At 43.8% G+C, this 21296-nt stretch overlaps 1 protein-coding gene across 4 annotated transcripts in view; it reads left to right on the top strand.

Annotated features, from left to right (window-relative positions):
- Positions 1-21296, top strand: part of IZUMO4 (IZUMO family member 4) — a 37809-nt gene that overhangs the window by 13510 nt on the left and 3003 nt on the right. For all 4 annotated transcript variants that reach the window (XM_087881521.1, XM_034437745.3, XM_087881516.1 and 1 more), the window contains 6 exons: positions 1085-1160; positions 3400-3447; positions 7591-7605; positions 11515-11562; positions 13018-13035; positions 20634-20656. In XM_087881521.1, the coding sequence (XP_087737647.1) occupies positions 1085-1160; positions 3400-3447; positions 7591-7605; positions 11515-11562; positions 13018-13035; positions 20634-20656 (228 nt within the window). The remainder of the gene's footprint in view (positions 1-1084; positions 1161-3399; positions 3448-7590; positions 7606-11514; positions 11563-13017; positions 13036-20633; positions 20657-21296) is intronic.

Below are 21296 nucleotides of genomic sequence, written 5' to 3'. Positions count from 1 at the left end.
CAAGACTGGTGTTTGGGAGGGGAGGGAATTACACAGGATTTCTCTCTCACCGGGATTTAATATTGATTTTTGCGTATTTTTGTCGTGAATCTGTTGCAGTCAGTGGTCTATAATAAGTCTGGTCAATGAATAGGCAAGTGAGGGTTTGATGACATTGGCAGTTGTTTTGGTTCAAGGCAGGGCATCTCACCTACCAACTCAGCTACAGGTCATTATGGATCTGAAGGCAAGAAGGTGTGTTGATGTATCCAGAAATGAAGGTTATTTGCAGGGTTTAGTCAAAATAGTCAAGATGGAACAAATGATGCACCTAAAAAACAGGGACTTTTGGTCCTAAATTGTGGCCACCATCTTTGTTTTTTGGCCACACTCTGTGGACACTCCTGGTAGGGATGTATGCCTGTTGCCTGTTGCCTGTGCCCAGGTCCTTAAACCAAACTGGTCTTTTTGGGGGATTCTGCTTCAGTGAACAGCCATGCTGATGCAGCTGCTTTAAGGAGTTCCAGAAAGGAGTTCCAGGACCACACCTTCTAAAGCAGGGGTCTCCAACCTTGGCAACTTTAAGACTTGTGGACTTAAAGGACTGAGGAATTCTGGGAGTTGAAGTCCACAAGTCTTACAGTTGCCAAGGTTGGAGACTCCTGTCCTAAAGCACCTTCCGCTCTTGAACCAAGCCCACTGCACTGCTAATAGCTCTCCCTTCCACCTGAAGGAGATGAGCATTTAAAGAAATACAAAATATAAACAAACAAACAAAAACAACTCTCCAAGATTCCAAAAAAGCTCTGTTTCCCAGCTCTGTAACATTTTTGGTGTGCAGAATATTTGTTCTTTTCAATTTCAATTTCAATTTAATTCAATTTATATGACGCCCCTCTCCGAAGACTCAGGGCGGCTCACAATACATTTAAAATCCTAATAAAAAACATTTAAAAATTAAAAACATTAAAACTTTTATTGAGCATAGTGTGCATGTATGTGTGTGTGTGTGTATATATATATAAAATATATAATATAAAATATATAAAATATTAAATCTTTTCTTTGGTGACTAATTAATTTGCCCTGTTTCTTCTTTTTTCAGGCTTAAACCACTATGAAGCTATCTCCTGTCAGACATGCAATGCAACCAAACCAACTTGCTTTGGCTATAACTGCAGGTACGGATCATTTTTCCTTCCTTCCTTCCTTCCTTCCTTCCTTCCTTCCTTCCTTCCTTCCTTCCTTCCTTCCTTCCTTCCTTCCTCCGTCCCTCCCTCCCTCCCTCCTAATTATTGAGAAGTTTGAACTTTGGGGCTGGCAAATATAGTCCTTATTATAAACAATAATAAATAATATACAGTGAGAAAAATGGCATACTGTATGTGGACTAATATATTGTATATTTTGTGTAATCTGTTCTATTTTGGCCAAAAATTTGGTATGGCATGTACCAGTTCTGCTTCTCCCTAGTGTCAAGTCTCACCCAGCTAGGGAAGATCGAGAAAACAAGAATAAAGATTGTTTCTTGCCACGTGGGCTAAATTGCTGCTTATAAAATAAGCTTGAAACTCTCCCGCCTTTTATTTCTTGTTTATTTAGCCCAGTGTTTTTCAACTCAGCAACTTTAAAGTGTGTGGACTTCAACGCCCAGAATTTTCCAGCCAGAATTCTGGGAGTTGAAGGTCCACACACCTTAAAATTATCCAGGTTAAAAAAACAGTGATTTAGATCCAGTCCCTCTTTGATTACTTTCCCTGTCTTCCCACAACTTCCATGCTATCAACATAAAGATTCCAACAGGCATCATCTTACCTTAGTCATGATTAGGTTCTGGCTTTTTTGATGCAATGGTGATATAAACAAAGCTTACAAGTGGGTAAATCTTCCTAAGGCAGCTTTTGGGCAGTTGTACAGCTCAACAAACCAAGGATGAAATTGTCTACAAATAAGGTAGACAGGAAGGAAACAATTGAAGATAACCATGAAATGGTGTGAAAACACACAAACAAAGAGTTTGGGGGAATGACTCAAGTGACAAGGGCTTTAGTTGGCTTGTGTGCTATGCTGATTCAATGTGCTTGCAGGAGTCTGTTGATGGTGTCTAAGATATTCTTGATGTAATGTAATTACATCAGTGTAATTCTTGTGTTGGTTGTGCTGTACTGGGCTGAGTGGACAGGGACTTTTTGACAAAGTTGCATGGATAATACTGTGAGTGAGTTGGATGGCCATATAAATTTTCTTAATAAATAAACCAATTAAGTGGTTAATATAAGATTAGGCTTTTACTTGTGTCTCCCTGAAAATAAGTCTTATTTTTGTTTCGACCCCAAAATAAGGTCTTATTTTCGGGGGATGTCTTACCCGCTTACTTTAGGACCACTGCAGCCATGCCTCCCATGCCCTGACACCTGTTGCCCACTGCCCGACCACACAGGAGTCTGCGTGGCACATTGTGCCATTGCGCGCATGAGTGGCAGCACCGGTGCGAGGAGCCATGTTGCATCCTGCTACGAGCAGTGGCAATGGCGCAATGTGCTACATGGTGTCCGGCCACAAGTAGCCACAAACGACTGCAGAAGAAGTTGGGCAATGGCACGATAGGTGTCGGAGCATCACTGGCTGCAGCAGTCCTCATATAAGCAGGTGTGGGCGCATGGGGCAGCTCCATCCCCCCCCTCCCGCCCTCTTGATTTTTACACCTGCACCAGTGGTGGGTACCTCCCAGTTCGGCCCGGTTCTCCTGAGCCGGTAGTGGTGATGATATGACATCAATGAACCGGTTCTGCCCCCACCCCCCCACCCCCCACCCCACGCCCCCCACGTTATTCTTACCTTTTATTTGGCCCCACCCCCAATCTATTGCTGCCTCCTAAGTCCCAGCTGATGGCTAGAGGGAAAAAAACTGTTTAAACTCTTGGGGCTTCAAAGGGCTGCCCTACAGCTGATCAGTGTTAAAAGAAAACAAATGAGTAGACCGGTGCCTGCAAAAATACATGAGTAGATCAGTGCCTGCAAAAATACATGAGTAGATCAGTGCCTGCAAAAATAAATGGGTAGACCGGTACAGCTCTGCAAGCAGTTAAAAGCCTGGTAGACCAGTACCTCTGCTAAATCCTAAATAATTGTCACATGACCATCAAGCCATGCCCACAAAATAAGCCACGCCCACAGAACCGGTAGTAAAAAAATTTAGAACCCACCGCTCGCCTGCACCTTGTCCCACCTCGTACAACCAGATGGTGGGCAGGGCTTAACTAGGGCTTATTTTGGGAGTAGGGTTTATATTAGGTACAGATGTGAAAATCGGACTAGGGCTTGTTTTCAGGGTAGGTTGTATATATAGGGAAACATGGTATATGTCCTTATGATGTCCTTCTCACGTACATTTCCACGTCTTGTGTTCCTTTTCTGCAGCTCCTCAGACAAATGGAAAGATGCCTTGAATGAACTCTATGACTATGTGTAAGTCTCATTGTACTATGTTCTGGTCACAAAGTAAAACCTTGTAGGTTGAAGGCCACAAAGAACCTAGAGCAGCCATAGCCAAAAGAAAGGATAGAAATGACCTGTCCAGGTGAGACCATAACATCTGGCAGCATCTCTTTGGATTGTCTGCAGTAATTCAAGGTCTTGGATACCACCTGCAAATAGATCCTTTTGACTAGAGCTATCAGGGATTGAACTCCTATTTCCTTTGTATTCATTTATTAATGATTGAACTTTTATCCCATCCTTATTTTGGGAGCTCAAAGCCTCACAGGAGATCGGTTGACATGACTGATCATCACATCACTCTCCAAACTACTAGTTTAGCTAACCAGATTTAGTTAGCCTAGGCCCTAGGGCAGGGATATCGAACTCAAGGTCTGTGGGCTGCATCCGGCCCATGCGGTGCTTTTTTTTTAATTTATTTATATGCCGCCCTTCTCCGGAGACTCAGGGCGGCTTACAATGCGTTAAGCATTTGATCCAGAGTGGCCTCGCGGCTTTGATCTGGGCCGCGAGGCCACTCTGGAAACAGCAAAGGACCGGCCTGCAGTGCCTCTGCAAGTGAAAATGGAGCTCGGGAGGGCCGCCGGTGGCCCTCCCGAGCTCCGTTTTTCACTAGCAGAGGGTTGCAAGAAGCTGTTGCAACCAAAAATGGAACTTGGGAGCCCGTTTTCACTGGCAGAGCACTCAGGCCACCATGGGCGCCCCCGACACGAGTGACATCGAGTTCGCCACACCCACCCTGGCCACGCCCCCCATCCCCCCTCCCAAGGTCAAACAATGGTGCGGTCCTCAATGGAATCGAGTTTGACACCCCTGCCCTAGGGGATTATTCAGGTCTCCCCCTTGGTTGGGTGACCAAGAGAACTGTTGAGTAAATCATGTTTAGAGTAGCCTGCCATGCAAAGACTATGGTTTGTCAAAATCATGCAGTGATGTCTATGGATCAACCAACAGCACAACAAGCTCTGTGTGTATAGAAGTTCCTGGTTTTTCATTTTTGAATGAGGGGAGGGGGGCACAGGACGAGAATCAGCTTGATATAGTGGTTAAGGTGCTGGACTACAAACCAAGAGATTGTGAGTTCTAATCTTCCCATAGTATGAAGTAGATGTATATCCTCAGGTCAGTTAATCAAACCAGGCTGATGGTTTGGGGGAAAATAGGAGGCAAGAGCATTATGTATACTGCCCTTGAAATATAAATATATATGCATTAATTAAAATTAATTTTAATATTTAAATCTAATTATAATTAATTTAATAAAATAAAAAATAAAAATCATATTGTACATGGGAACAGGATTCAGTATTATCATTCAGATAGATAGATAGATAGATAGATAGATAGATAGATAGATAGATAGATAGATGTATTTCTCTTTAGCCAGGTTCTTCCTACGTAAACCAAGATTTTTATGCAGCCTAGTTCAATGAAATCACAATCCACTCGTTTCTAGGCTTTTTTTCTGGCAGCCAGCAAGCTTTTCAATGGCTTCCATGATAGAGAAATAGAGAAACACCCCAATAACATGAATAAACGCGACAATACCTCCCACCTACCGGACATCTGGAAACTAGCCCTAGTCAACAGAAGAGTCCCAGCCATGAAGATTAACACCGGACCCAAGATAACACATGACACCACCACCAATCATCCTCACCAGATTCAAACCCAAACCCATCCCATAGACGAAATACAACCACCATCCAGAAGCCAGACCACGGCGGCATCACCAGCTGCTGCACCCCCCTCCGATCTCCACACAAAGCAAACTGACACATGCCATGAACACGTGGCAAGACCTCAAACTCAGAGCCAAACCAAAACCCGGGATGTGGCATCACAGCCATCTGCTCAGGACATTACATCAAAAAACTCAGGATACCACAACACTAGAACTCAGGATGTTAACACACAGCCCATTACCCAGGTCGTTAAAACACAAAAGACTAATGGGCACACATCAAGGACCTCCCCCACACAGGATGTTACGAAACAGCTGACTAATCTGCAAACATCAACTCCATCAACCAATCAAGATGTTACAACACAGGCAACCAACCCGCTCACAGCAACAAAGCAGCACCCCACACCTCCCCACCAGTATTTATAGAGAGACGGCAGCTTCGATCACGTTTCCTCACACAAGGACGAAGCCGAAGACACCAGCCTGAAGATAACGAGTGGGACCTTGTCGAAACGTCGCCAGGATACTCTCAATCTTACCTGGGAAAAGACCTGAATACACCAAAACTTGCATACCTCTTTTATATGTTAGCCATACTCTTACTTGGATTTGAACTTGGGCTGCCTACATATTAGGCAGTTGTATTAACCTCTTAGCCACAGAGGATATTCCTTTATCAGCAAATATAAATTTGGTATAAAATGGTTTGTTGTGAATGCAACTGCTTGAGGGCTCCTAGATTGGAGCTGAAAGGCGAAAGGGAAGCAGTAAGCTCCCTGCCACATATTGGGGTAGACCAGGTACTTCGATAGAAAAACACTTTTATTTATATATATATATTGTTTTATCAACAAGAATAAAATGCGAAACAGAAAAACAGATATCCAACATCACCAACAAAAAGAAAGAAAGAAAGAAAGAAAGAAAGAAAGAAAGAAAGAAAGAAAGAAAGAAAGAAAAAGAAAAAAAATTGTGTACAAGAAAGGAAAGAAAATGATCCAAACATCAAATAAATTTAACATTAGACATATAGATTCCACCCCTGCTGGATGCTGAAACAAAATAAAATAAAGAAAAATAAAAAAAAATGACAAATTCTTCTCCCCTTTACATAACGGGTCTACAACTAGTTATAAGCCTTTCGCAAAAAAGGAATATATAAATTGTAAATTTAGTTGAAATTACTAAAAACTGCTTAAATTTGTGAACCGGCCAATACTGTTCAGGAAAAAAATATATTGTATGTTTGTTTGTGTGTTTGTGTAAAAAATAAAAATAAAAAACTTTCATTAGTTATAAGCCTTTCGGATTCAGTATTATCTCCTTGTCCCTTAGGATTGGGCTTCTTTTAATTTAAATGTATTTAACCTACTTTAGAGCAAGCATAATAGCGTTTGTACTTTTCCTGCCTCAGCATGGAATACACTGTAAGAACGTACTGTACTGTTCTTACATTTCTCAAAACTGGAATGGAAACAATGGGTGACATTTATTTAAATAATATAATTTACTGCATTTGTGAGCCAGTTTTCCCCCACTCCTGCATTAATGTGTGGGGTGCAGATTAAAATAGCACCACAAGACCTAGGCTAATCATGAGGACCATCTCCTTGATTTTAATGATGCTTCTCATGGGTGACATAATTTGAATGCTTTCCCATAGAGAGCAACCATAAAATAGTACATTTAAAATGCATTATGAAAAAAATAGAGACGCTAATACAGGCAGTCCTCCACTTACGACCACAACTGAGCCTAGAATTTATGTTGCTAAGTGAAAAAAATTTTAAGTGAGTTTTGCCCCATTTTACAACTTTTCTTGCCAAATTTGTTAAGTGTATCATTGCAGTTGTTAAATTAGTAACACGGTTGTTAAGTGAGTCTGGTTTCCCCATTGAATTTACTTGTCAGAAGGTCGCAAAAGATGATCACGTGACTCCAGGACTTATGACTGCAACCGTCATAAATACGAACCGGTTGTCAAGCATCCAAATGAAAATCACGTGACCCTGGAGATGCTGCAATGGTCATAAGTGTGAAAAATGGTCATTAAGTCACTTTTTTCAATGGCGGCGTTGTAAACTTTGAACGGTCACTAAATGAATTGTTGTAAATCAAGGACTACCTGCAATCAATTCGAAGTTTCTGCAGGTGCACTTTAATTAAAGTTGTTTTGGGGTACTTGCCCTGTCTGGCAAGAATTATGATTCTTGTTAACTTGAAGAAGTATGTATACGTGTACATGTATTTAATTCTAAAAGAGAAACTAGGAACTGATAGCACACCTAACCAGGCAGGCAGAAGATCAGATTTTGCACCTATCATTCTGTGCAAATTTAGCCATTTTTCAATGTTCGAGCAATTTAGAAACAAGATGCAGTAACATTTCTCACTTATATGCCTTTTTCTTTTCTTTTTTTTTCCAGGAAGGGCTTGAACAAGTAAGTTGAGAATTATCTTCCAATGAGTGTAAGCCAGGGGTGTCAAACCAGTGATGAAATGTAAAATTTGTTACTACCAGTTCTGTGGGCGTGGCTTAGTGGTGGTGTAATGTGACTAGGTGGGCGTGGCCAACTTTTTTTTTTTTTTACTTTTAAAAGCATTTTTTCTAAAACCTCTTCGAGGTCGTAAAAAAAATGCTTTTAAAAGGCTTTGACGATCCCAGCTGAATTGCCTGATCGTCAGAGGCTTTTGTTTTCTTTTAAAAGCATTTTTTTTTGCTTTTAAAAGAAAAAAAAAGCCTCTGACGATCAGGCAACTCAGCTGGGATCGTCGGAGCCTTTTAAAAGCATTTTTTTTTTACAAAAAATGCTTTTAAAAGGCTCCGACGATCCCAGCTGAGCCCCGCGATCATCAGAGGCTTTTTTTTTTTACTTTTAAAAGCATTTTTTCCACCAAAGAAAAAATCCTTTCAAAGGTTTTTTAAAAAAGCCTCTGATGATTGCGGGGCTCAGCTGGGCATGGGGGGGCAGGGATTTTTTGCTACCGGTTCTCCGAACCACCTGCCACCATCGCTACCGGATTGGGCGATCCGGTCTGAACCGGGAGCATTTCACCTCTGTGTCAAATTCAAGGCCGCAGTGCCTCTGCCAATGAAAATGGAGCTCGGGAAGGCTGTGGGCAGCCCCCCCCCGAGCTCTGTTTTCATTGGCAGAGAGTTGCAGTAGCTGCCATAACTGAAAACAGAGCTCGGGAGCCCGTTTTCGCTGACAAAGCGCTTGGGCCACCACGGGCACCCCCGACACGAGTGATGTTGAGCTGGCCACACCGACCCCGGCCCTCCGAGGTCAAACACAACCCTGATGCATCCCTCAATGAAATCAAGTTTGACACCCCTGGTTTAGGCTTTTAATTAAATGGAGAATTTGATTTTTACCCAAATTTATTTGGCAAACATCTGCAAAACACATTGCTTGCTGAAGAGTCTTCTTTAGAAAATGTAGACAAGACAGTGGAGGATGGGTGGAGGACAGTGGTGAGTTTCAAATTTTTTTACTACTGATTCTGTGAGCATGGCTTGGTGGGCATGGCAGGGGAAGGATACTGTAAAATCTCCATTCCCACCCCACTCCAGGGGAAGGATACTGTAAAATCTCCATTCCCTCCCAACTCCAGAGGAAGGTTACTGCAAACTCCCCATTTCCTTCCGATCAGCTGGGACTTGGGAGGCAGAGAATAGATGGGGGTGGGGCCAGTCAGAATTTTTACTACCAGTTCTCCAAACTACTCAAAATTTCTGCTACCGGTTCTCCAGAACTGGTCAGAACCTGCTGCAACCCACCTCCGGTGGAGGAGGTGCTTCGCAGTTGGAACTGGACACTCGGCAGTAAACCACCAATTAACCTTTGTCAGTTGCCTTGGCAACTGGTTAACAGACATACCTTGGCTAAATTAGATCCCTTAGTGCAGACAAAAACAAATCCTCAGACATAGAAACAATTGGATTCAGAAACTTATATAGTTTTTTTCCATCCCAACTTGGCGTTTTTCAAACTTGGCAACTTTTAAGATGTGCGGGCTTCGATTCCCAGCTGCTTAACTTAATGTTGCCAAGTTTGAAAAACACTGAGTGTCTTTGTTTGAAATGAATGGATGCTTGGATGTGTATAGAATGGAGAGAAAAGAAAGAAAGATATTATTAACCTTGGAAGTAAGTAATCCTACTGGATTAGAATGCTCTTCAGAGATAGCTTTCCTGGGATTTCTTAGATCTACTTGGGGTATCTTTGGAGATTATTCGTAACGGTACAGAATGCAGCCGCGTGCTTGGGAAATAACAGAGAGATATTGCATGAGAGATACAATTCAAGGTGCTGATAAGACCACAACTTAACAACCAATAAGAAGTCCCGTTGCTAAACAAAGGGGTTGTTAAGTAAGTTGCAACCAATTTTATGACCTGTTTTGCCACCGTTGCAAATCACTGCAGTGGTTAAGTGAATGACCTGGTCATTAAGCAAATCTGGCTTCCCTCATTGACTTGTAGCTGTCTGGGAAGGTCATAAATGGTGATCAGATGACCCTGGGATGCTGGAACCGTCGTAAATATCTGCCAGTTGCCAAGTGCCCAAATTTTGATCACATGACTGTGGGGAATGCTGCGATGGTCATAAATGTGAGGATCTGTTGTAAGTCATTGTTTTCATTGCCATAACTTTGAATGGTCGCTAAATACATTATTGTAGGTTGAGGACTACCTGTAAAACATTTTCATTTTGGGTCCTCTGTTCATTTCCTTGGAACAGAATATTTCCATCCTGTCTTACAGGTAGTCCTCGACTTACGATAACAATTGAGACCAAAATTTCTGCTGTTAAGTGGGTTTTGCCCCGGTTGTTAAGTGAATCACTGCAGTTGATAAATTAGTAATCTGGTTGTTAAGTGAACCTGTCTTCCCCATTGACTTTGCTGGCTAGAAGGTCACAAAAGGGGGTCACATGACCTTGCCCCACAGCAATGGTCATAAATATGAACCAGTTGCCAAAGCATCTGAATTTTGATCACATGATCATGGGGAGTCTGCAAAGGTTGTAAGTGTGCAAAATGGCTGTAAGTCACTTGTTTGAGTGCCATTGTAAAGTTGAACGGTCACTAAATGAATCGTTGTAAGTCAAGGACTACCTGCATTGGATTCAGGAAGGTGTGACTGTGATTCAGTTTCCCCTGATAGCTTTCAGGACAGGAATGTGAGAGAAACTTTCTCTTTGACTGTCTCCTTGGCCCTCTGGAAATTCCCTTCTCCCTGAGCTAGGATGGACCTCCCTTGCAGTCATGTCGGAAGCTATTTTCCATCAAGTCGTAATGATCAAGATTGAAGGTGATGATTATATTTAAAATTTAATATGCTCCTGGTGGATTCATTGCTTACTGAGGGAGGAGAATATTTGTAGGTCAGGGTTGAACTGTGGGGTCCTTGCAGTGGTGGTATTCAGCTGTTTCTTGTTGTGGTCCGCCCGCAGCCTGTGGATCTGGCAGCAGAGTCGGACAGTGATGAGGCTGAGGAAGAACATGAGGTCAGGGCCATCGGGGAGTGATGTGCGGACTTTGGAGCCTCCAGAGGCTGACAATAGAGAGGCAGAGGAACAGGAGGGGCCTGTTCCTAGTGCACGTATGAGAAGAGCTGCCAGAAGGCAGGAGCAGATAAAGCAGAGAGGACCACTCAGGAGTAAGGCCAAGAGATGATTGGCCCCTCCCATAAGGCTTAAAAGACCAGCAACGGCTCTTGGCCTCTTTGCTGGAAAACAACATTGAGAGAATTGCTTCTTGTTTCACTGTATTCATTTCTTGTCGGCGTCGTCTGCTTCTGAACTTTTGCCAAGAAAAGCCTTTGGCAGTTTGCCTAATTATCCCAAGGTCAGGTGATAAACTGAGGAATGGTGTTTTGAAGAATTTGCTTTAATTTAGTTTGGACTATTCTGAGAATGAGTTAATTCTCAGCTGTTCTAATAAAGGCTGTTTGTTTTCGAACTGTTTGTATTTAATGCTACCTACTTGGGCCTGGGTTGCAACAGTTCTATCCGGTTCGGGAGAACCGGTAGCAGCAGCTGCGGGAGGCTCCGCCCACCCTCTTGGACATCATCACACCCTGTTTTTGACCCTCTGAGCATGTGCGGAAGGCTCTTTTTTCGCGCTCACATTTGCGAACCGGTAGCGAAGGTAAGTGAATACCACCCCTAGGTCCTTGGTACTCTGAGCCTGGATATCCATTTGTTCTTACAATTTACGTTGGTTGATGTTTTCATGTTTTAATCACTCTGAGCTGCCCAGAATCTCTGATTGGGTGACATAGAAACAGGGTGAAATAAGCCAGAGAACCTCTTGTGATGTCATCTGACGGTTTGTATCCACAGGGAACCAGAGGTGTGGGCGTCGGCCCTAAGACAGGTCCCTACGTTTAGGTAAGTGTCTGTTTCTTTGGAAGCCATGGGGGAAACGGAGAGCTTTGCTCTGCAAAAAAAGCTCTTGGTACAGTCAGGGAGAAAAGGGAGGGGGAGCACTAAGCCCCTTGCCCAGAGGATTCTGGGACAACAAGGATGAGGTGTTGAATAGATAATTGCAAAAGCTCAGGGGTGGGCTTCAAAAATTTTAGCAAGGGATTCTCTGCCCAGTTGCTGGGTAGGCGTGGCCATGGTGGGCGTGGCCTAGTTGGGCTCCTGCACCACGGCGGGGCGGGGGGGGCGTTTTTTCCCTCCCTGGGCTCTGGAGGCTTTTCTTGAGTCTCTGGGAGGGCGAAAATGGCCTCCCCAGGCTCTGGAGGCCCTCTGGAGCCTTCCCGAACTTCCGGTAGGCCCGTTTTTCACCCTCACCAAGCCTTCGCATGCACCCTGCGCTTACCTGCATCCAAAACGGGCCACATGGGGACTTCTGGGAGGGGCGGGGTAGGTGGGGCCAGCCAGGAGTAGGATTTGGGGGTTCTCCGAACTGCACAGAATCATCGCGCGCACATGCACAGGGGGGTGCAGGGGGGAGCGCAGGGGGTGTGATGCCCCCCCACGCCCGCTTTGGTCTTAGTAGGCCTCCCTGCAGCCTCCTGGGCCCAAAAACGGGCCGTGGGGGGCATGCCACACCCCCTGCGCTCCCCCCTGCACCCCATGCATACATGCGTGAACCCCCTGTGCATGTGCGCGCGACCCCCACATGCACACACACGCGTCTCCTGCATGCGCCCCACCCCCCCTGCTCATCCCAAAAATCAGCTGGCCGGCAGGAGGTGTGCCCATGCATGCACAGTGGAGCTGAGCTGGGCGACGGCTCGTGTGCCCCCAGCTGTGGCATGCGTGCCATAGGTTTGCCATCACGGATCTAAGATGACCTCTTAAAGATTCTTAAAGTTAAAGGATTAGGGAAACTTACTCTTTCTTTCAGGTAAATGCAGTTGTTAAGTGAATCACTGCAGCTCTGAAGTTAGTAACTGTTAAGTGAATCTGGTTTCCCCATTGACTTTGCTTGTCAGGTCACAAAAGTTGATCACATAACCCCAGGACATTGCAACCATCATAAATATAGGAGCCAGTTGCCTAATTTTGATCATGTGACTGTGGGGATGCTGCAATAGTTGTAAGTGTGAAAAACGGCCGTAAGTCATTTTTTTCCCAGTGCCATTGTAACTTTGAATGGTCACTAAACGAACTGTTGTAAATTGAGGACTACCTGTACAGATTTTAAAAAATCGTAATTAGGGAACCTGCTAAGCAGAAATGAGATCAGTAAATGGTTGAATCATCCACAAGAAGCCAAAGATACCAAAACAACAGCAACAAAATCAACCACCACCCATGGATTCAAAATAGGGGCTGAACTTTTTAATGACTAAAATAATTTCTCATTGTTATGTTTCTCTGTTTGTCTTTCAGTCATTGTACCGCCGAAAGGTAAGGAGTGATAGCAAGGAAGAATGTCTAGGGCTAAAGGGGATTGGGTTTGTTTTTTAGTTCACGCATTTCTTAAATGATTAGCAGAAATAAAGACAAAATCGTTATAGCTTACTCAAGCAAGGAAGCCAAAATTGTATAGCATCCATCTCTCTCTCTCTCTCTCTCTCTCTCTCTCTCTCATCTATCTCTCTATCTATCTATCTATCTATCTATCTATCTATCTATCTATCTATCTATCTATCATCTCTCTATCTCTCTATCATCTATCTATCATCTATCTATCTATCTATCTATCTATCTATCTATCTATCTATCTATCTATCTATCTATCTATCTCTGCCCATTTCAGACAACTGACTCTTTGATATATGGCGTCCTTAGTGCTTTTTGAGCTTGGCAGTTTTCTTACAGATGTTTCATTACCCACTTAGGTAACATCATCAATGCCAGCAGTGCTCTTTGATATGTGCTGTTTTCCTTTATTTATTTATTTTTTATTGTAAGCCACCCAGGGTTGATGCGGAGGCAAGCAGCCTTGAAAGTGAAAAATAATAAGACAAAATAAGTTATTTGGTAGAAAGTATGTGACCCTGCCTCTCGTCCAATCAGATTCTTGTTCCATGTTCTATGTGCCCAATCAAATCATGTCCTAGTGGGGATAGGCAACCTGGGGTCACATGGATTCCTGAAAACCACGTTGCTGAAATTCCGATGCTGAATATTGGCGGAGTGATTTTCAAATAAAAACAAAAATGGTGGCTGCAGGAATGAACGCAAAACCCCCTTAAATAAAACAGCTAGTTGGGAGGGTCACTTGATATACATACCACAAGTATCCACTAGAAGACATGAGGCTGTCACAGGTATTTTGATTTGCTTTTAATTGGTGCAAAGAATGGAATTTGGGTCAGGCTAGGATTGATGCACATGACATTCAGTTCAGTAGTGAGTTTCAATTTCAGCTGCTACTGATTCACTCGTGGGTGCGCACATGCTCAGGGGCGCATGTGCAGCTTCTGCGCATGCGCAGAGATGTCCGGGCGGGTGGGTGGGGCCTCACCACCGCCGCTACCAGTTCAATCGATCTGGGGTGAACTGGTAGCAACCAGGGGTGAAATGTAAAATTTGTTACTACTGATTCTGTGGGCGTGGCTTGGTGGGGGGGAATGTGACTAGGTGGGCGTGGCCAACTTTTTTTTTTTTAAACTTTTCAAAGCATTTTTTCTAATGCTCTGAAAAGCCTCTGCCGATCAGGCGACTCAGCTGGGATCGTCAGAGAGGCTTTTTAAAAAATGCCTCTCTGACGATCAGGCAACTCAGCTGGGATCGTCAGAGACTTTTCAAAGCATTTTTTACCACCTCTTCGGCCAAGAGATTGCAGAAAAAAATGCTTTGAAAAGCCTCTGACGATCCCAGCTGAGCCGCGCGATCATCAGAGGCCTTTTTTTTTTTTTCTACTTTTAAAAGCATTTTTTCGTCGGAAGAGCTGGGCATGGTGGGGAGGGCGCAGGATTTTTGCTACCGGTTCTCCGAACCACCCGCCGCCATCGCTACCGGATCGGGTGATCCGGTCCGAACCGGGAGCATTTCATCCGTGGTAGCAATCCATCCCTGATTCAGTTGTACCATATCATGATGGTCCTTCTTTTGAAATGTCTAGCTACAAACTCAAGACCCACAAAAGAGCTGACACAAAGAAGCAGGGGTGGGGGAGGACCTGAGGGCAGGACAATCAAGAAGAGAACCAACCTAGAACTAAGGAGAATTTTCTTGATTTCTGGCCGCACTCTGTGCCAGGCTCCAACTGGCACAGAGTGCGGCCACGTGGGTGGTTATGGGAGCGATGTGGCGCTCCCATGTAAGACCTCTCCTGCACGAGCTGCACTGGCTCCCGGTGGTCTTCTGGGTGCGCTTCAAGGTTTTGGTTACCACCTTTAGAGCGCTCCATGGCTTAGGGCCTGGTTATTTACCGGACCGCCTGCCGCAAATGGCCTCCTACCGGCTGGTATGGTCTCACAGAGAGGGACTCCTCTGGGTGCCGTCAGCCAAACAATGTCGGCTGGCAGCCCCCAGGGGGAGAGCCTTCTCTGTGGGGGCACCTACTATCTGGAACAAGCTCCCCCCCGGAGATAGAGAGGATCCCGGATCTACGCACCTTCCGCCGCACTCTCAAGACTTTTTTATTTCACCAGGCTGATCTGGCCTAACCTCTCCCATTCTCTTTTTAATGTAAATTTTAATGTAAATTTTAATTTGTTCTTAACCTGGGGTTTTAAATTTGTCTTGGGCTAAATTGATTTAATTCAATTTTACTTCTGCTCTTAAATTTTTGTATTCTATGTGTTTTATCTTGTGCCTGTTCACCGCCCTGAGTCCTTCGGGAGTAGGGCAGTATATAAATCAAATAAAATGAAAAATGAAAATGAAATGATGGTTAGAACAACAAATAGTGCAATGGTTTGCTTCCAAAAGTTGCTGGTGCTCCATCTCTGGAGGTTTTTAAGAAGAGATTGGACAACCATTTGTCTGAAATGGTATCTCCGGTTTGAGCAGGGGGTTGGACTAGAACAGTGGTCACCAACTGGTGGTCCGTGGACCACAGGTGGTCTGCGAGAAAATTTGGTGGTCCACAGAAAAATTATTTGCATTTTTTATATTGCACTAAATCAGGGCTCCTCAAACTACGGTCCCCGGGCCAGATACGTGCAATGAACGTTTTGTGTTGCTGCAGAGAATCTCCCCCTTCTGGGTCTTTTTGTGTGGGTCGGAGGGGGGCAGAAATTCCAACTTGGGGCCTGCTTCAGCCTCCTGGTGTGGGGCTTTGGGCGAAGGCTGGAGGGAAGTGTCGCTGGTGGCAAAGAGCTGGAGGACCTCATTCCAGGGGGACTGCATCATGTCCTGGAACTGGCTGACCATCTCAGCCCGCTGAGCCTCCAGGCGCCTATACCTGACCTTGCACTCCTGCAGGTCTTCCCTTTGCTTGGAAAGCCTATGCTCGTAGTCCTCAGTGAGGTGCTTCTGCTAAGCCTCCTTCTTGGTCAGATCCAATTTGAACTGAGCCAGCTGTTTTGCCGACTCTTTCTCATGGTGGCTGCTTAGCTCCAACAACTGCTTCCTGTTGGGGCCTTAAGGAGCCCGGGTGGGGAGGCAAGGAGTTGGCCATGCCCACCCAGTCACATAACCACCTAGCCACACCAGTGATGGGTTCCTCCCAGTTTGGCCGATCCGGTAGCAGTGACGATATGATGTCACTGAACCGGTTCTCTTTGTTCGGGAGCTGGGCCCTCCCGCCCCCCCGCCTCCCCGGCATTATTCTTACCTTTTATTTGGCCCCACTCCCAATTTATTGCTGCCTCTCGAGTCCCAGCTGATTGGCTAGAAGGAAAAAAACTGTTTCAAAGGGCCGCCCTACAGCTGATCAGTGATAAAAGGCAGTGTGGTGGTAGACCGGGCCCTCCAAAAACGAATGAATAGACCGGTGCCTCCAAAAACAAATGAGTAGACTGGTGCCTGCAAAAATACATGAGTAGACCAGTGCCTGCAAAAACAAATGGGTAGACCGGTACAGCTCTGCAAGCAGTTAAAAGCCTGGTAGACCAGTATCTCTGCTAAATCCTAAAGAATTGTCACCTGACCATCAAGCCACGCCCACAAAATAAGCCACGCCCACAGAACCGGTAGTAAAAAAATTTAGAACCCACCCCTGAGCCACACTCACCCCGTCGGTCATTAGGCAGATCATATTAGTGATCCGCAGGATTTAAAATTATGAATTTAGTAGTCCCTGAGGTCCGAAAGATTGGTGACCCCTGGACTAGAAGATCTCAAGCTCCCTTCCAACTCTGTTATTTTATGACCTCAGTTTGCCCATTCCTAATGCAGTTCTGGCATCTGGTGGCTAAAAACCAGGCAGAATCAAGTACAGGTATTTGTACACTTATAACCGGAACCGAGCCCACAGTTTTGGTGGTAAATCGTGATAGTCATAAAGTAGGTCACCAAGTGATCGTGCCCAATTTTACCTTTTTTGCAGCGGTCTTTAAACCAGCACTGCAGTTGTTAAGTGAACCCATTGTTCGCTATGGGGCATTTTTTCCCCAGAAACCAGAAGTAAATCCTGGTTTGTTACAAAAACATCATAAATCATGGTCACGGGATGCTGCAAACAGCTGTAAATTCAGATTGGTTGCCGAGTGCCCCAAATGTGACCAGGTGACCATGGAGTGGACAGACGTTGGAACTTCAAATCCAGGTCATAGTAGCTTTTTCAGGATCCATCATAACTTCAATTGGTTGTTAAAGCAATTGGTCGTAAATTGAGAAATATCTGTGCAAACCCAAAACTGGATTTAAACTTAATCAGAACATATCCAATAAAGGAGAATATTAGTAGCTCAGGTTGACCATGGGGTCCTTGGTGCTCTCTGAGCTTGGTTGTTTTCTTGTAGATGCTTCACTACCCTGTAGGAAGAAATATCCTTCTGGGTTCAGCTCCAAGTGGGGAAAAAGACACTGGAAACATGGAGATTGCTTGGAAAGATGGTTTAATGGTGGACAGGATCACATGGTTTGAGTTCCTGAACAGAAAAGGAGCGAGATGCAGCAAGTCAAAGAGCCTTGGTAGTACAATGGTCTAAGGCACCCTGTTATTAAGCTGGTTATTAAGACCAGCTGCCTGCAATTACTGCAGGTTCGAATCTCGCCAAGGCTCAAGGTTGACTCAGCCTTCCATCCTTTCTAAGGTAGGTAAATTGAGGACCCAGTTGTGGGGGCAATAAGCTGACTTTGTATAAATATACAAAAGGATGAAGGCTATTGCTGAGCGCATTGTAAGCCGCCCTGAGTCTTCGGAGAAGGGCGGCATATAAATCAAATTAAAAAAAAAAAAAAAGTCCCCGGGTTTTATGCCCTCTCTGGCTTTGAACTTCCTGGGGCCCAGAAAGAGTATCCTGATTGATTGTCAGACTCCCAGGGGGTGGGGGTGCTGGCTGATGTAATCTTCCCAGGTGCCATGTGGTGAGTTTCTGTTGCTAGATGGGTCCTATTGTGTTAGTTTCTGTTGCTAGATGGGTCCTATTGTGTTGCAGATGATGGTCCTTTGACAAAGATTGAGTTTCTGCTCTGGCCCATTGACAAAGGGTGGGGGCAGGAAGATGGGAGCTGCTTCGTCTTTAAAACATGCTTTTCCATTTCTCATCCAGGGAAACATAATAGTCTGCCTTTTTAATATTTCCCAAAATATTTCATTCTTCTAGGAAAGGGGTGGGTGCTAACTTCCTACAACCCAAACTAGGTAAATGCTAGCACAAGTGAAACGTTTGCAAGAAAACAAACTCCTTGAGCTTGCTTATTTTCTTGCAGTGATGATGATGTTACCTAGTTAGGGTTATGAAACCCCTGCAAGAAAACAAGCAAGCTCAGAGAGCACCAACGACCCCTCATTTCAACCCTGAGCTACAAATATTCTCCTTTATTGGTACAATTAAGTTCAGAGAGTACCAAGGACCCTTAATCTGAACGTAAGTTAAGCAACCATTCGCTCCATAATGTGAATACGATTTCTCCTTGTGGCTTTCGTAATTGTCCTGTTTTGTCCCATGAATCATTACAACTGAGTGACAACTTTGGGAAGGTTCTGGCAGCCACGCCCTGAGATTTGAAAAAGGCAGAATTGCTTTTTTATTTTATTTATTTAGTTTGTCAAACGCGCATAAAATAACAGGTATAAGTATAAACATGGACAAGAACATAGGAAATGAGTACAAATAAATGGGGACAGTAGGACAGGGACGATAGGCACCAGAGGTGGGTTTCAGCAGGTTCTGATCAGTTCTGGAGAACCAGTAGTGGAAATTCTGAGTAGTTCGGAGAACAGGTAGTAAAAATTCTGACTGGCCCTGCCCCCATCTATTCTCTGCCTCCCGAGTCCCAGCTGATCAGGAGGAAATGGGGATTTTGCGGTAACCTTCCCCTGGATTGGAGAGGGAATGGAGATTTTACAGTATCCTTCTCCTGCCACGCCCACCAAGCCATGCCACGTTGACAGGCAGGACGTTGTAGCAAACAATTTTGTGTACTATGCTTAGGTCAGACCGTAGGCAGTGTTTTTCTACAAACGTTGGCCACAGCGGTTTTTTAAAATTATTTTTATTGGTTTTACCACAACACAACATACAAAACACAAACACATGTGTTTCTTTTTACATATCAGTTTCATTCTCTTACTTTCTACTATATACATTCCCCATTTTTCCCATCCTTTATTATCATTATCTTTATTGTCCCTTTATTTTTAATTTTCTTCATTTACAATATTTTGCACATTTGTCACCTTCTTCTCTCCATCGTTTATTCACATTTACTTTCCCTAATCTCAAGCCAATCATACCATTTAGTCCATACTTGATAATATTCTGTATCTTCTTTTATTTCTTTCGTTAATTTATCCATCTCCGTACAGTCCAGGATTTTCTTAATTATTTCTTCCTCTGTTGGGATCTTTTCACTTTTCCAGGACTGGGCCGCAGCGTTTTGAGAGGTTTTTTTTGACTGCACAGCCTAATTGTGAGCTGTGCATATTGCTTTAATGTGATGTGTTTAGGATTTGGTGGGTCACATGAACCCAGAAAATTCTAGCATGTAACCAGAAGAAATTCAAGAGGCCCTTTGTTGAAAGCCAGGATGTAACAAAATCCTTCAGCAAAGGCTCTTTGTAAAGACAAAAATGTGACGATATTTTAGAACAAGGGGTAGACATTTTCTCCCCCCCCCCATTACTTGTCTAGGACAACAGGAAATTCCAGAATAAATGGATAAGTTTTCTAATTGGAGAGACATTAAAAACTGGGGATCAGAGCCGCTTTTCAATTTGTGGATAAACCCATTTGGAGTTAGGAGGAGGTCAAAAGGAGAAAAGGTTTGCTGACGATCCCAAGCTGTTCAGAGTAAAAAAAAATAAAATAAAATGAAGGAATTGCAGAGAGAACCACGAAGATACCTCGACATTGGTTGAGTGGAGCTCTGTATGGGACAAGGAGGTGAGGAGCCTAGCTGGTTGCTCTGGAAACATTGCAAATGTCTTACATTCTGTAGTTAGGTATTTCAGCATCATTTGGATCAATAGCGCATTAAAGACTGTAATCTAAGACAATGTTTTTCAATCTTGGCAGCTTGAAGATGTGTGGACTTCAACTCCCAGAATTCCCCAGCCAGCTTGCTGGGGAATTCTGGGAGTTGAAGTCCACACATCTGCAAGCTGCCAAGGTTGAGAAATACTGATCTAGGACATTTTTTCCTCATTGCTGAGGGCAAACAAGAACCACTATTAGGGATGCCTGCAGGATATAGTCCAAAAAGTCAAAAAGACAATGGTGTGATCAAGATACTGTGAGTTATGTGCAATCACACCATCTTCTATGACCATAACCCTCTGGAGGACATCTTCCCATTTTTTTTTTGCTTTTGAGATATTCAATGAATAGGATTCTGCTGCAGGTGGTGCTTGATTCAGAAAATATCATTCTTTGAAGTTTGCATTTACCCTTCTTCAAACTTCCTCTAATACACTATTAACTTTAATTTCCTCCTTTTTATAGCCCGGACACACTGAATTTTACAAGTAAGTTTCAAGAGCATGAAGATTTAATTCCTACAAAGAATGAGTTCAAGAGGTCCAGAGATTCATTTGTAATTTGTTAAACAATGTAGTTTTTCCTACAAATAGGGGAGGGGTTTTCTTCAACCCCACCCAAAACTAACTCCAATGTGAAGCAACTGTTCATCAACTTATACAGATATTTGAGATCACACCCTGCTAAATTATGATTTGCTTAACTGTGGCTTGAGTAAAACGCAATAGCTGAGTTTACAAATTCAGCTGATCCAAAATCCAAACCACATAATTGCAGGTGAAATGTATGCCTTTATCAATGCCTGATCTTATTTTATGTAGAAAGAACTTCTAAGTATTATCTTTAGCAAGGCAGTTTTTGGGAAAGCTGTTTCAAACCAGATTGCTGATTCTTAAGTAAGCAGGGTTATGTTATTTTAGGCAGTGCTATTACTTACTTTAAGCTACTTTACTGGATTACTTTCATTTGATTGGCTACATTTGCAAATCTTTACTAATGAGGATCCAAGTCCTAGGAAGGATGTTTTAGGAAGGATACAGAGAAGCTGGATCTTCTTAAGGAGAAGGTAATGAAGTTCTCAATCTTGGTTGTTTGCTTGCAGACATTTCGTTGCCCAACTAGGCAACA

This window comes from Pantherophis guttatus, chromosome 1 (assembly GCF_059756535.1).
Source record: "Pantherophis guttatus breed Tessera chromosome 1, ASM5975653v1, whole genome shotgun sequence".
Taxonomy (NCBI): Eukaryota; Metazoa; Chordata; class Lepidosauria; order Squamata; family Colubridae; genus Pantherophis; species Pantherophis guttatus.
Note: the sequence above shows the minus strand (reverse complement) of the source record. Positions and strands in the feature narration are given on the sequence as shown.